At 46.7% G+C, this 16,052-nt stretch overlaps 1 protein-coding gene across 2 annotated transcripts in view; it reads right to left on the bottom strand.

Annotated features, from left to right (window-relative positions):
* Nucleotides 1–4,110: 4,110 nt before the first annotated feature.
* The window catches only part of NCF2 (neutrophil cytosolic factor 2), a 97,233-nt gene continuing 85,291 nt past the window's right edge, over nucleotides 4,111–16,052 (bottom strand). The window contains exon 15 of one of the 2 annotated variants that reach the window (XM_078643095.1): nucleotides 4,111–4,880. In XM_078643095.1, the coding sequence (XP_078499221.1) occupies nucleotides 4,783–4,880 (98 nt within the window). In that variant the 3' untranslated portion in view covers nucleotides 4,111–4,782. The remainder of the gene's footprint in view (nucleotides 4,881–16,052) is intronic. The other variant, XM_078643105.1, reaches the window with a different exon arrangement.

Below are 16,052 nucleotides of genomic sequence, written 5' to 3'. Positions count from 1 at the left end.
CCTGATTCTGAGTCTGCAGGCTTCGGCTGGTTCGTCGAGGAGGGTCTTTGGGCACTGGACTTCGGGTCCAAGTCGCCGGGGGGATGTCCTCGTGGTCTTGGTTCGGCTCGGCCCGGCTCAGGCTCGGCTGGTGCAGAGTGGGCTGGTCCGGAGCTTCCTGGTGAGCACCAGGTGGGGTGTTGCAGCAGAGCCTCTGCTGATGGGAGTCCCATTCTTCGAGAGGGTCAAGGCAGGGAGGTCCTCTGGGTGTCCCAAGGTTGCTGTCCGCGGAGGTCGCCAGGATTAGGCAGGAGCAGGTTCCAGGATCAACAGGCTGGTAGGGCTGGGGCCAAGTCAGTTGTTGTTGTCCTGTTAGCAGCTGCGCGGCGGGTCTTCTTCTTGATCTTCTTTCTTCTTTTGAAATCGGGATCTGAGGAAGGAAGGTTCAGGGAGCCCCTAAATACTACATTTAGGGGCGTTACATGTAGCGCAAGGGCAGGGATCAATGGGTCCCTGTCCAGGGGTGAGGACACCCCCTAGCCTGCTCCTCTCCCATGGGAGGGGGGCAGGAGCCTAGCTGGGATTGGGCAGGGCTCCCCATCTACAAGATGGCCAGAGCCCGGTGTCGTGCTTCACCTCGCCTCCTCCACCTGAGGGGTGGAGTTGGCACACCCTCCTTCTTGACATCGTTTTTCCCGCCAGAGTGGCAGTAGAATGGGTGGGGGGCCAGTTGCTGGGTACAGCAAATGGTCTGGAGAAGCTCTCAGAGGCGGTATGCCTTTGAAGCTTCCCCCGTCCATCCTGGGGGAGGAGACATACCACCTCGCCCAGGCTGTGCATTGTTGCAGGCCCTGGAGAGCGGGGGGGCTCTCCACCCAGGGGTCCAGCAACATGTCTGCTGTGTGGCAGCCTCTGCAGCCACTCAGCCCAGACATGGATTGTAGGTTCGAGTTTTGGAGGGCATCTCTAAGATGCCCTCTCGTGCATCTTACATTAAATCCCACACTGGCATCAGTGCGGGTTTAATGTGCTGAGAAGTTTGCTACCAAACTTGTCAGTCTTCAGTGTAGCCATTATGGTGCTGTGGAGTTCGTAATGACAACCTCCCAGCACCATATACTCTTAAATGGCATCACTGCACTTACAGTGCCCAGGAATGGCCCTGGGTACTGTAGGGGCACAGGGCTCATGCACCTGTGCCCTCACCACTGGCATAGGGCACCCAGCTAGAGGGGTGACTGAAGTATGCCAGGGCAGTGGGGTCTGTGGGCATGGCACACAGGGACGTGTGCCTTGTCGACTCTCGTTTTAGTTCTGTAGTTAGGCACTCAGCCTGCAAAGGCAGTGTGTGGGTGTCAGGGTACAGAGCCCCTGAGGGTGACACAATAATTGCTGCAGCCCTCAGGGGTCTTCTCTGGTCACCATGCCCTGGGTACCTAGGGTACCATTTACTAGGGGCTGACAGGTGGCCCGAGATCCCAATTGGGTATTTTGTTTCAGCATAGCTTTTCTCTTTAGCGAAGGAACACAGGCCCTGGGTACCTGATTGGCAGGGACCCAGGGCACACTCAGTCAGAGCACATCAGCAGTTCAGAAAAAAGTGGGGGCATACCAAGGCAAGAAAGGTGGCACTTTCTCACAACCCGTAAGTGGCTTAGCAACTGATACAAAGCATATTAAGTTTAATTATTTTCTCATTTAACAGCCTTTGTAAACATTAGAGATGATGAGACAAACGTTCCAAAAATCATATTTCAGAAGGGTGAGATATAATACATTACAGTAGTCAAGACGCAACCATCCACATTGAATTAGTGATGAAAAGGTTGCAAACAATTTTATTTCCTTAATTTCAAATGAAAGACACATTAAGAAGCCCAATTGGAAATTTGTGCTGTGCTGGCCACATTACTGTTGAAAATAAAACCAAGATTATGAACAGAGTTCACGGGTGTGGGCACTCTAGAAAAGAAGCAGGCCACCATAATCACAGGTGTGGCACTCTAGAAAAGAAGCAGGCCACCACAAGTGTGTACACAAGGAAAGAGGAGGCTGACTGTAGCCATTTCACTTTTCGCCCTAAGTGGGGTGGGTATGCCCAGACGTGGGTCTCTTGCTCACTGTGCCACTGGATTCAAGGTAGCCTGGCTGAAAAAGGGTGACAGACCCTGAAACCGGTCCCAGGATGCTTGTTTCCTGTCCAGGGAGGACCTGGCCTGGCAGTTCGGTTTGGACTGTTCCCATGGGGCACAGAGTCAAGCCTGATTTGCATATGGCTGGGTCCAAACTGGGGTTGCATAGTGGGCATAAGAACGATGGTTTTAACCTACTTCTTTTGACTCAGGGAGAATGTTTGCATTGTCAGCATTCCGTCTACATTTGTTTGCTGCAACCCCATTTCACTTCTATCCTGGATCATCCGCAGCTTGTTCGACATCCAAAGAAGCGCTTCTTCTGTGCCATGATATGTTTGAAATCCTGCTTGAAAATTCAATCAGCGTATTATTGTCCTTAATAAAGTGTGAGATCTGGTTGTTGACAATCTACTCTGCCACTTTGGACGTGAATGGTAAAGACATTTTCTGAAAATGATTGAGGATTAAAGGACCAACCTCCTAGTAGCATAACACAGGTCCCCGAGCTGGAGGAGGAGAGAGGGAGGGGGGCACTCCAGTTTCTCTACGGCACAGATGGCTAGATGGTAAATGTTTGTAGAGCAAGGTTCAGGGCAAGATCCTGATGTTTATCTTTAAGGGCAATGTTGCTTACTTCTGTCACTGACAGAGTGAGTGGATCAACTCTGGTATCCTCAGAGCTAACTGAATTGGGCTTCCAGTCAGCAGAAATCTCAACCGGTGATGACTAAAAGTACTACAAATCGTTTTTATTTTGTTTAAATACATCGCCAGGGATTCCCAGAGTTCAAGTGTGGGAGTCAAATGGGTAACACAACAATTGTGAGTAGACAAACTCCTCTTCACACCCCCACCCCAATTGTGTGTAGCAGTGCCACCATTTTCAGTGTTTTCACCTGCACTTGTTGCTACTATACAAGGCTGACAAAGTACAGAAAAAAAGTGATGAATGGAATGCTTGAATTAATCTCAGCCACTGGTAACTATTAAGGGCCACTTTACAGTCAATTGCTATTTTGCAAACGAGGCCAGCTCGTTTTGGTGCCCGCTGTGTGCAATCAATCTTGACCCTGCCCCAATGGGAACAGTTCAGTCTGAAGGGCCAGGTCAGGTCCTGCCTGAGCCAGAGCACAAGCAACCCTAGAATGGGTTCGCCCTGATTAGGGGTCAACAGTAGGGTGCAGCTTGGTTCCAGTGACATACGAAACATGGGATCCCTCATCTGGGCATGCCAGTAGCACTGAAGTATACAAAAAAGTGATGGATGGAATACTTGAATGAATCTTGGCCACTGATCATTACTCGGGCCTCACCCCAGTCTATCATTCCTGTTGGAGTAGGACAAAGACTGTGGGGAGGGGGAAAGGATGGACAGGGTGGCGGCCAGTTTAATTACCAGTGGCTGTAATGAACTCGAGCATTCTACCCATTATTTTTTGTATACTTCAGTGCTACATTAAGCTGCGCCTTCTGTACCACCTCCAGCAGTCAATCAATCATGGTTGATAAAGCACAGCTACTCACCCCTGAGGGTTTCAAGACGCTGGAGGGGGGCGGGGGCGGCTCCTTAAGTGCCGGGGTCCTTAGAAACAGCAGTGTGTTATTCAGTTGGTTGGTGTAGAAAAAGGACGGGGTAAATTACTTTTAACAATTGCCAGCTAGATCCAAAAGGGAATAGATACTTTTGCAGCTGTCATTTTATATTATTAGCAAGGCATTGGAAAAGCATTTTAGGTGGAAAACACAACATCCCTTATAAAATTCTTAATCTAGTATTATGAAATGTAACTCTATCCCTTCCTAAGCTCCCATCTCAGAAATTAAACTTCATACCTTCAAAATATGAAAAATTGTCCAGCTGGGTCCAGAAGCTACAATATACTTTTGGAAATAGATATTTAACTTTTTATTTTTTTAACACATCACTTTTTTTTCGGCTTCTCAAAAAATACCAAAATCAGAAACGTGATTTCGTTGTAACAATTGCATGAACACATTTTATGCCACAAATTGTTTAATGAAAAAAAAAAACAGTTTGCATGATGCGATCACAGAAAGCATTACAAGACCTTTACTTTTATTTCCATAGTTCCGGAGAATCCTTGAGTGGAGTGAGAAAATAGACAAAATAATAGGACTGGTGAGAACATTTATTTGGAATAAGATAAATATTTTTATATGGGCAAGGAAGCTGTTACAGATGGTTAAATCTTGACCTCAAAACAGGGAAGCATTAAGTACCTGTGATCCTAAGAGCTGGATGTGAGAAGAATTTGCTATTTGAGTATCATTAAACTATAAAACTCGCGATACCAGTATCCAAAGTGCCTAGAGATGGCAAACCTCTGGTAAAAAGAGCTATATTTGAATATATACAGATTATTCAAAATTGCAACCTTAATGCAGCACACTATACCAATGGGGCAAATCTGCGGTAATTTGATGCTTCATGTAGTCCTAACCTAAAATTGAGCCTGGTGCTCAAATGAAAGGGCCTCCACGTAGGTGAACTTCTAGGTGAAGAATCCCCCAAACATAATCCTGCTCCGATTCCTTCCATAAATTGTGTAACACGAAAATAAATTATTTCTGCCTGGAGTGTAGTCTTTCTCAGAGCATGATCTTCTGTAGTAGAACAGCCGTCTGTGTTTGAGGACTGTGCAGGGTCTCAGAGTCCAGGCTCACGGGTGACGTATTCTTCCACGAATGATGATGGGAAGATTCCCACCTTTCCTTGACATTCTCCTTCCCACCAGTCCTCGTTCACTGTAAAGTAACAGAGGTAAATTACTTTTTGTACCCTCTTGTTTCGTTTATTGTACATTTGTATTGCGAGTGAATGATCCAAATGACTTTTAGGATATTTAAAATAAATTACATATTTGGGCCATAATGTCGGGGGATAAATCGGGGACAGCAAAAATACTGGAAACCAAAACTTTGAAACTAAATATTAGTGTCCGTTTTAGGGTGTGAATTAGTGCTAGGTATAGCTGGATTAAAGAACGAGGGGAGGATTTAGGGCTTGCGTTAATAGAGGGCTAGACTTGGTTATATGGAGGAGAACAGGTTTAGATTTGTGTAAGGTTTTGGGTTTGAGTAATAATGGTAAGGGTGGGGGTCAGTGTAGTAATAGGGTAGTTTTAATATGAAGGATATGGTTTAAAACCTTGTTTGGTACTTTGGCTAAGGCATAGAGTATGGATTAAAGGGTTTAAATAAGGAAAAAGGACGAAATACAGGATTTTATCTTCGCTATCAAAAAAATGATCCGGTACAACTGTAAGAAAATAAGAATTAGCCACATTTCCCCGAAAATTAATTAGTTCGAAATTAATCGGGTGAAATTATTCCCTAGTGGATTGACAGACTGGGAAACTCACCTTAAGTTTACTGTGTGAATTATGGATTTGAGATTTAGGATTCAAGTGAATTGGCTTGAGCCAAAGTATTATTTAGCACAATTCCCAGGTAGGCCTGGGTTCACGAGGTACTGCATTTTATAGAAGGTGCCTGGAGGTCGAGGATTTAGGTCTGCCTTCCTCTTCTCACTGTCTCCTTTTGTGAACACTGGGAGAAAATGCTCAGACTTGCAAGGTGTTTAGGAAATTCACGTTTTCTGTCACACACTAAGTTGACCCAAAACCAGAAAACACCGTTAATCCAGGCCTGGGCTTATCGTGATCTGTAACAAGCGATCTTTCTGCTTCCTCTTAGAGAATGTAATATGAATTCATATTTCCTGCGATTAGTCTGGAAACTTTTCTTGGTGTGGGTACATTTTGGGACCTAGGGTACAGTGAGTTGGAGGTATTCAACTTTGAAGTAATCAGGGCACTGAAGGCTGCCCTATGCTTATAGTGATCAGGCATTGAAGGGTGCCCCCTTGCTTGAAATGATCAGGGCATTTAAGAGCGCTCATCTGTTCCTGAGAGTTCCGAAGCCTGCCCCTCAGTCTTCCTCATCATAAATCGCCTGCTGTCACCTAATATTAGTTCTCAGGTTGGGGCTGTTCGATGTGGAAGAGGCGGAAAGAGACCATAGGGCTGAGGATATCTTGCCTTGCACTCCGGGTGAGTGTCAGTTCCAGCTGCACTCCATATCTTGAGGGTGGCAAGGGGAGGATGCGAATATCCTTGTGCCAGTAGGCAATGTATGAAATATTGGTGTTTTTCATTCATGATACCCTTTGGTTCAGAAATTATCCAGTTGCATCCCTGAACTATGCTGTGGCAGATATTCAGCTTTCGTGATGATTGTATTGCAGATATTTTATGTTGTTTCTCTTCCAGGATGGGATGTCAGCGGCATCCTCCTATTGGCTGCCCTTGGAGATTCATTTCAGACCTATCTTGATGTTTCTCTTTGCCAGGATGAGAAATCGGCTGACATGACTGATCTTTTTATAGGAGGAGGATAGCAAAATTGAATCTTGCCAAATTGAGCAGGGATAGTCGATGGCACGATACATTTAGTGACCTCTTCATAGTTAGCTTTGCCATGAAAAGATGTCACCTGTCATGCTTGTGCAGGTGTCAAAGCGGGTAGCGGTGCTGAAGCCTTGTTGACTGGTAGAAACATGTAAAGCTATCCTGAGGTTCTGCTTTGTCATGGCGGGGTGTGAGCTGCCATGTATTTAGTTGTTTTCTGGGTGTAAAGGCTTTGGGAAAGGAAAGGAGCAGGAGGGTTGATGTGCAACTTGGGGAAAGAGTTGATAAAATACGGTCGTACACGACATACACATTACGACAGGACAAGGTATGGGATGAGGATTTTGTGACTGGATCTTGTGGAAAGTGAGTCTGAACCCTGCAGTTGTTTCTTAGAATGATGTGCACGAGGAGAGGTGGGCATGTGTTTGTGGGGTGTGGGCTAGATTACTTTGCAGCACAAGGAGAGTAAGTGAGTATAAGTGGGGATCTTGTCCTGGACATGGGAAGAGCGTGTGGGGGAGGGCTGAAGCATGGGAAGGTGGAACTGGTAAAGGGAGAAGCGTGCGAGAGTCAAGGGAGTATTAGGAAGGGTGATATTAGAGGGACGAAGTGGAGAGATCCAGAATGAAAAGGTAATAGAGGGTCTAGGAAGCCAGTTAGTGATCTCACTGTGTTGGAGGAAACAAATGAGGAGCAGAGAGGTTAGGAGATTCAATGAAGTATAGGAGTGGTTTAGATGCACTGAGCAACAGCAAGGATTAAAGAATGAAGAGTGGTAAAAGTAGGAGTGAGTTTTGGTGCTGTTTTTGGTTCCAGGAAGGTGGACAGTTGAATTGGGGATCGTGTGAAGCAATCCAAGGAAGAGGCGTTGCGAGGACATTTATGGTTCTATGAAAGGGTACGGCAAAGATCCACAAAGAGGGAAACGTTTGATTTATGGCAGTGCAGTTGGTCAACTGAGGTGGTGGGTGTGCGTTTCAAACCCTGCTGTGAGTAATTGTTTTATGATAATTTCACGCTGTGATTTGTGTATGTCGTCTTCTTTCACCACTGCAACAGTCATTAATTGACATGGTGATTCAGAGCATTGGCAAAAAATATACACTACTGTAGTTGGTCCAGAAGGCATAACATTAATTAGCAGGAGGTGACAATTACATAGAAGCAGTAGATACTACTACTGTGGGTATGTGGAGAATATCCAGAAGTGGTGATGGTGCCCCCCAAGCAAACAAAATATATGTACCATAGTAATGGTTCTATTGATTATACCTAGAGGCGGCAATGGCACAACTCAAGGAAACAGATAAAACAGAATTGAGTCTCAATAGAACAAAGTGGGTACCTTGGCATTTCAATGTTACAGCAATGGAGCTATTATTTCTGATGATCGATATGAAATTAGGGGGTTGGTTGTATCCCTTGCAAGATTTCACAGACCTAGTCCAGGTCTGTGAAATCTTGCAAGGGATACAACCTAACCTCAAGACAACTAAGGGAAGGATTAAAAAGGAGTTAAATGTACCCACTGTTGTAAATATGGGACTTGTTATACCTGGTATCATTGGCGTGAGTCTCCCTTCCATTTTGTACTGATTGCCTCCTCTGTTTTTTATATGATTTGCTGGTTAGATGCTTTGGGCACTGTGCCACTGCTATTCACTGCCACAGTGCAGGTGCTCCCTATGTTAAATTGATGTATTGATTAGTGGCTCCATGATTGGGTTATTTGATTTACTTGTCAGACCCTAGTACAGTGCACCATGTGTGCCCAGTGCTTGTAGATCAAATGCTGCTGGTGGGCTTGCAGCACTGTTTGTGTCACCCACAGAAGCAGCTTGTAAAGTGTGTCTCAGACCTGCCATTGCAGAGCCTGTGTGCAGTCTAGTACTGCCATGTCGACTTGGTGAGTGCACCCACTTGCCAGTCCCTAAACCTTCCCTTTTCTTCAGATCAGACGCACCTAAGGTAGGGCCAAGGGCAAGGTGCATTGTAAGTATGAGGTAGGACATGCCTGGTGTGTGTGGCTTGTCCTAACCGTGAATTACAGCCACTTTCGTTTTTCACTATTGCAAGGCTACCTGTTCCCCACAGGCCAGAATGGACAGTTTGATTATAACATCTTATAATCCTAACTGATTTTGGGAACTAGGTAGAAATTCGAGTTTAGTATGCCTGAACTCAGAATGATAAAATACATCATTTAGTGAAGTTGGTTTTAACATTCTGTGTTTAAAAATACCACTTTTAGAAAGTAGGTATTTGCTTGCCTAACTATCCAAACCTGCCTTTGCTAGGTTGTGTATTCCTTGTCTGGTGTGTGAGTGACAGGGGCTGGGAGATTCCAGGAGACCGGGTGAGTCAGCACAGTGCTGAGTAGATATCTGCATGTGGATGGGTGGGAGGAGTTGCACCTGGGACCTGAATAGGGTTGTGCCTTCCCTCCACAATGCTGGCTCCACCTCCTGTGGTGTGTCTGATGTCCCTGGCCTACACTGTGAAAGGAAAGGAGTCTTGTCAACAAAGTGCTCCAGGGCTGACTAGAACTGGTTTGGACTAGGCAAAGGCCTCTCTGCCTTCAGAGAACAAAGAGAAAATGAGTATAAATATGGGGACTCAGACCACAAGACTTTAGATCACTTCTGGGAACAAGACAAACCTTTTGCCAAGGAGAAGAACCAAGGAAGCTGCAGGAGTTTGGACTGCACCCCTGCCAGTGTGCTGTGTTGCTGGGTTGGCCTGCAGTGGTTTCTTTATTGCCAAGGAAAGGAGAAGGAACTTTCATCATCTTGCAGAATATTACTCCAAGGGCTTGAACTTGTGCTTGCCTCCGGCTGAAGTCTCAGGGACAAAAGACTTCCCCACCAGCTCCCCTCTGAATTTCTTTGCTGGGAATTCTGACTGCAGAAGCCTGCATGTCGCTAGGAGCTGGAAGCGTGCGCATCGAGGAGAAGCGCGTCGCAGTCGTAGCTGTTGCGTCGCATTGCCAGAGAAGCGCGTTGCCGCCGCAGAGGTTGCCGCCGCATCACCAGAGAAGCGTGCCTTCATCGCCGGAGAAGTGTGTCGCTGCCACAAGGTTGCTGTTGCATCACTGGAGAAGCATGTCGCAGGGCCTGTCACGGCTCTAAAGCTACAGAGTTCGCCGCACGGCTGCCGGGAGTGCACGCATCGTTTTCACGCCGTCGCATCAAGGGCGCCATCTTATTGCAACGCACCGAATGGTCACATCGCATAGAGGCGCCATCTTGTTGCATCGCACCCGGAACGCATCACGAGAATCTACGCATCACCTTTTCTCCAGTAAGAACCGAGACGCATCCCCTACTCTGCGCAAGCATTGGGGCACGACGCATCGTCTCTTCCGAAGCAATGAACCGACGCATCTCCCTTCCTGCGAACCTTTTGTTTGTTTTGCGTTACCCATCCAGGTACTTTGGTGGGAACTTTGTCGCATCTATCATCAATTTGAATTAAGTAACTTCTACCATCTTTAAGCCTATTTTAAGTACAGTTTTGTGGATTTGTCATTTGTGGTTTTGTGTTAAGTCTATATAAAGAATACTACTTTTTATAAAAACATGTGTGGTGTCCATCTGTAGTGTTTACACTGTATTACTGTGTGTGTTCACAAATGCTTAACACAATGCATCTGAGATAAGCCTGTCTGCTCGTGCCAAGCTACCAAGGGGGTGAGCAGGGGTTATCCAGTAGTGTAATCCCCTTTCCCTGACTTAGAAGCAAGGGTCCCTATTTGGTCAAAGGTGTATACCATTGCCTACTAGAGACCCCCAGTTCTAACAGTACTCGTAGCTTTTCAGTTTGAGCACAGAAAGCCCATTATAAAAGCTCAGTATCATTAACTGGTACTGAAGTAGGTGCACATTAGGAAAAAAAAGCCCTGAGCATGGGGAGGTGGAAGCCTCCCCGCCTCTGTCACATTGGTTCCATTTGTTTGTTTACAGAGAATGTCAACATAACTAAGCGATGCAGAAAATGGTGTTTGGAATAGCAGTGATGTAGTAAGTACAGTGAGTAATTTGTGCCCCCTCATATGTCCCAGCCTTTCCAGTCTTAAGCATATCCACATCATTATCAATATGAGGAGAAAGGCAGATTTTAAGTCCAGCCCTTGTGTAGCATAAGATGGTTTTCAGCTTGACCTGAAAGAACTGGGCATCATCCCTGCAAGGGACATCCAGTGTATAGTGTTTAATTCAGTGTGATATGTAGTTAGGGGTAACTTTGCAGATGTGCCATCAATGATACGTCTCTAAAATGCCACAAACAAGGGCTTGACCCTAACAGAGTAGAATGGTTCAGGGTGACAGATGAAACTCCTGGATTGAATAGATCTCAGATATTCACAATTGAATCCAGCAAGGTGCAGAGGACTTGGTTGGTTATGGCCAGCAAAGGAAACAAACAATGGCTTTTCATGACCCAAATAATATGAGGGCCCTCTTAACACCTAAGTTGTGGATTGTCTGTTTAGCATTTCAGAAATAATGTTGAGAAGCAAGTTCCCAACTTAGGGGGTCATTAGGATGACGGACGGACTTTGTCCGCCCGCCAGCCTGTCGGTATTCGGGACCGCCCGCCATAAGGGCGGGGGTCCCGTGGGGGGTATTAGGATGTGCCCGTCACAGTGGTGGGCACATCCTGTATTTTTAGCATTGTGGCGGGCGGTGCTCTCTGCACCGCCCGCCACAATGCTAAAAATGCATTTCAGCATTTGCATTTACAAAGTGGCAGGCACCGCGCGGTGCCTGCCGCTTTGTAAATGCAAATAAAGGGGGGTTACCCCCCGTGTGCACCCCCACCTCCCCTTCACTCTGGGGGCAGGGGGCCCCCAGAGTGAAGACCGCATGCCTTTCCGTGGCGGCATCGCCGCTGCGGAAAGGCACCTTAAAACAACCATCATAATATGGGTGGCGGTGTCTGATAGACACCGCCACCATAATATTCCTTTTCCACCCTGGCCGCAAGGCGATCCGGCGGAAAAACGGCGGACGGTCTTTCCGTCCGCCAAGGTTCCCCCCGCCATACTAATATGGCGGGGGGAACGAGTGTGGATGTCGGGCGGATTGCCCCCGCCAGGCTGGCGGTGGCAATCCGCCCAACATCCTAATGGGCCCCTTACTATGTAAATCTTGTCTTTTCTGGACACAGTGTCCTTAATGAAGACTGCATAAGGTCTTCATCTGTCAGATTTTGGAAGTCATTGATCCAAGTGATGCGCTAACTGCCACCAGGAAGACAAACATCCACACACAAATGGGATGATCCATGGAAACTGCGGAACTGCCCTGGTTCATCAACAGGCCAAAATCGTTTCTGTTGAAGAAAAAAAGATGATTTCTAAATCATAAATATTTAGAATTTTCCAATGATCTGACCTAACACAACTATTGTGCCTGGGGTACAGGTATTTTCCCCCGTCCACCTGCTTCTCACAGGCCACAGTGTGGTCGACACATGGATGTTCTGGATAGGTTTCCAAAAGGCCCTTGTAACTTAATCATGGGTTTCTGCAGCTCCTAGTGTCATCAAGGATACTTCATTATGATAAAAGCAGTGGAGCCAAAATGAACAATTCTCAATTGCTCTGTTACTGCCCCCATCTTTCTTTCTGATCGTATATCATTGGTAAAGCACTGAAGTGCAGCCTTTCGATAGCCCCAGCTACAGATTCCCCAATTGATCCTGATGCACTCATAGTTTCATGGGGCAAGGATGATGCCACAGCACATCAAGCCTTGAAAGATGCCCTACAGCAGATGTTTGCCACTCTTCCGGCTCCCCATGGCATGTCTTCGGGTCCCAGGGAACCGCAAGGGTCTCCAGTCAGGTTCCTGCCAGCGGGTTCTTCCATGGCAACACCTGACCCCTAAGGATTTATTCAACCTGTACAGACTCTAACATACATCTACTCCAGCTCCTGAGCCGGGCTGTTCTTCCTCGATGCTTGACCTGGTGTCAGAAGAGGATCCGGAGCGGATTCCAATGTCTGACCCCCAAATTACCTTTAGCCCGATTTTGACCAATGTCACACTATAAAATTACTAAAACACAACCAGTTGTCATACTGCCTGAGTCGGAATTCAGTTTTTCCTCTCAATGTGATGATCCATCCCATGCAACGGATGGGTCATCCAACTTTTGAATTGCTGTGCCCAACCCTCTCTCTTCAATCTCCCAAATTTAACCCCCCTCCCCCCCCATCTGACAGGCATTCAGAGGAGGACCACTCCATTCTGTTACAGGAGGGTACAAGTGTTGCTTTCTAAAGGTGCTATTAAGAGGGTTCCATACTCTGAAAGAGGAGAGGGGGCATTTCCAGTTTGCAGTGCTCCCCTCTGGCCTTCCCACATGCTTTGGGGCTCATGAACATAATGGTAGTGGTCGGAGCACACCGTTAGAGATTGGGGATACCAGTTTTCACCTGCCTTGATGCCTGGCAGTTGAAGACCGCCTCCAGATGATGGCAAACCTCTTGACATCATTTGGGTTCACAATCAACAAGCTGAAGCAATATCTGACTCCTTAACAGAGGTTGCCATCCATTGGAGCTATGCTGGATACAGTGCAGTTCAAGGCCTTCTGTCTGCTGCAACGAGCCAGGACATTCAGACTATGATCATAATGTTTCAGCCTCAGTCCAGGATCTCAGTGAGAGCAGCTCTGAGGCTTCTTGGATTCTTAGCCTCCTGCCCCTTTCTGGTCCACTACAACAGTTAGCACATGCTGGCCATGCAAAAGAATCTGAATTTCCAGTGGACTCAGTACCGTGGAAATCTATGAGATGCCATCAGAAATCCAGCAGAGGTGGCTCAAGATCTGCAGTTGTAGCAGCTCAAATGCATTTGGTTCAGCAGCAGACCCCTATACCCTCTTCCCCCCCCTCCCCCCCCAGAGCTGATGGCAGTGACAGGCGCCACACTACTTGGTTGGGGAGTTAATCTGAGGGAGGTGGAGATCAGTTGCGGCTGGTACGGTATGGGGGTGGTGGGACAGGGGAGAGGTGTGGGGGCACGGGGGAGGGGAAAAAATTAACTTACCTGATCATCTCGTCTTTCCTCCTTCTCTCCGACGTCCTGTGTCCCCCAAGCATCTCCCAGGAGGCACCCAGGCTCCCCTGAGCCAATCATAATGCTGCAATGCAGCGTTGTGATTGGTCTGAGCGCCATGGTTTAGCGCTCAGAGGGGGATAGGGAGCCTGGGCACGTATCCTACCCAGGCTGTAATGCAGCCTGCTTGGAGAACATGCAAAGTGTGCATGGCAGTTTGGCCAGGCCAAGACGGCTGGCCAAAGTGTGATGCACACTTTAGAGTGCAGCAACCACTCCTCCTCCCCAACGTCAGGAGATGCAACCCCCGCCCCACTCTAACCTGACAATACTAAAAATAAAATAACTCCAGGAATTATACTTTTCTTTTTTATTTTGCACTGCTCCGTGGGCAGTGGGGCGACGCTCCTCAGCCTTATTGGAGGAGCTGCAACTGGTGGAGATGAGAGGACTCTGGTCTACAACGGAGTCCTGGCTCCATATCAGTCTGTAGGGGATGCAGCCCATTCATTTGGTTCGGAAGGCCTTCTTGCCATCCATCAAAGTGAGATTTGTGCAGGTTCTCATGAACAACACCACTGGCATGTGGTATTGCAACAAGCATGGAGGAATGGGATCCTCTACGAGGAGGTGCTGTATCTTTGGATTTGGTTAATGTGTCAGGGCATTTCCCTAATTGTGAAGTATGAAGCCAGATGCTTGAATACCCGAGCAGACCAGCAGGTGGCATCTGGCACATCATGAATGGCATCTACATCCTGAAGTGGTACAGGGCATCTTATAACAGTGGGGTGAATCCTGGCTAGCCTTTTTCGCCACGGTCAAGAGAGAACAGTATCAAAGGTTTTGTGCTTAGGAGTTTCTGCAAGAACGCTCACTAGGAGATGCAGTCCAGCTGGAACGGAACATGGACTTCCTGAATGTCTTCCAACCACAGCCTCCCCTTCCTGAGTTATGAAAAAGATCAGAAATGATCAGGTTCAAGTCATCCTAGTCGCTCTAGATTGGGTCAAGCTGGTGTGGTACCCGGAATGTATGGACATGAATATTTGTCCTCTGATCAGGCTTTCAGTTTGCAAGGGTCTTCCATTGCAGCAACAGGATAGGGTCTTATGTTTGAACTGCCATCTGAAGTGTTGGATGTCATCCTCTCAGCCAGATGCTCTTTGGGTGCTTTGACAGATTTGTAGCCTGCCGTGGTAGCTGCAATATTTAACCCTTACAAGCCAAGCTGTCAGATGTTCTTTTTGTATTTGGCTCACCAAGACCTTGCAGTAGGCAATTTTAAAGGTTATTTGTCTCCCCTTTCAGCCTTTTCCCATTTGCCGGATCACCTTTTCTAGTTCAAATCACCTGTTTTTATGAGGTTTATAAACGTTTCATACCAACCCTTTTGTGATGCCAAAGTTGGACCTTAATTTGGTCTTGACATTTCTCATCTGCACACTTTTCGAGCTCATGCATGGCATTTCATTGCATCTCTTGACTTTAAAGACTATTTTCCTTATTTCTATTACTCCAGCTCATTGCATGAGTAAGCTTCAGGCAATGTTGGTTTAACTGCCCTACACCACCCTTTTCCCAGAAAACGTTGCGACTCCTTTCCACATTGGGCAGTTTATCATCCTGCCCCATCTCACCCTTTGAAAGAGGAGACGCTTCATCATCTAGACTTCAAAAAGCGTTCAGCTTTGATATTTAGCACATCAAAGAACACATTATGAATGAACATCTTTTTGAGCAGTTCTCTGGGGCAAAGAAAAGGAAGGCTGTGCTGAAAAGAAATCTCTTGAGATGCATAATCCTCTAATATCTGCAATGCACTGTCAGAGAAGCAGCCACTGGAAGGTCCGAGAGCCCATTGCACGAGGGATAACATTGCTATCACTGTGTTGCACATGGAGTGCCTGTCCTTCACGTCTGTCAGGGTGCAACGTGCAGTAGCATTGCTGCAAAAACGTTTCTGCATCCACTCTGGCTCCTGGGGAGTATTCTGAGGTGAGGATCTGCAGTTAGAGTTCCCAAAAATATTAAGTGTTACCAAAGTTCAGTAGCTTGTTCTTCAGTGCTGCGCAAATACTTATTCTGTATGAAAAATGGAGGCCTAATATGTCCGCTTATGGGCTAAGTGGGTTTTTAAAGTGCTGAACTATGTTATTTATTCTATTTGCTTTAATGTGTTACTCTCTTTCATTCTAATCAACTGTAATCTAGCGATTACTTGTTTAGGAGACGCAGGACCTGACTCAAACATATTTAAAAAGTCAGTTCGAGTGCAGCAAAAAAGCATCTCTAGGCTCTGAGGCAGACTTGTAATGGCGTGGGGGAGAGAAATGTGGAAGAGAAGAAAGGCCACTGACATCTTTACTCTTTGACTCGGATTCACTGTAATGGTTTGGTTTTTGCCCGCTCTCAATTGACTTATTTTCTCTTGTTGT

Source organism: Lissotriton helveticus, chromosome 1_1, assembly GCF_964261635.1.
Source record: "Lissotriton helveticus chromosome 1_1, aLisHel1.1, whole genome shotgun sequence".
NCBI lineage: Eukaryota > Metazoa > Chordata > Amphibia > Caudata > Salamandridae > Lissotriton > Lissotriton helveticus.
Note: the sequence above shows the minus strand (reverse complement) of the source record. Positions and strands in the feature narration are given on the sequence as shown.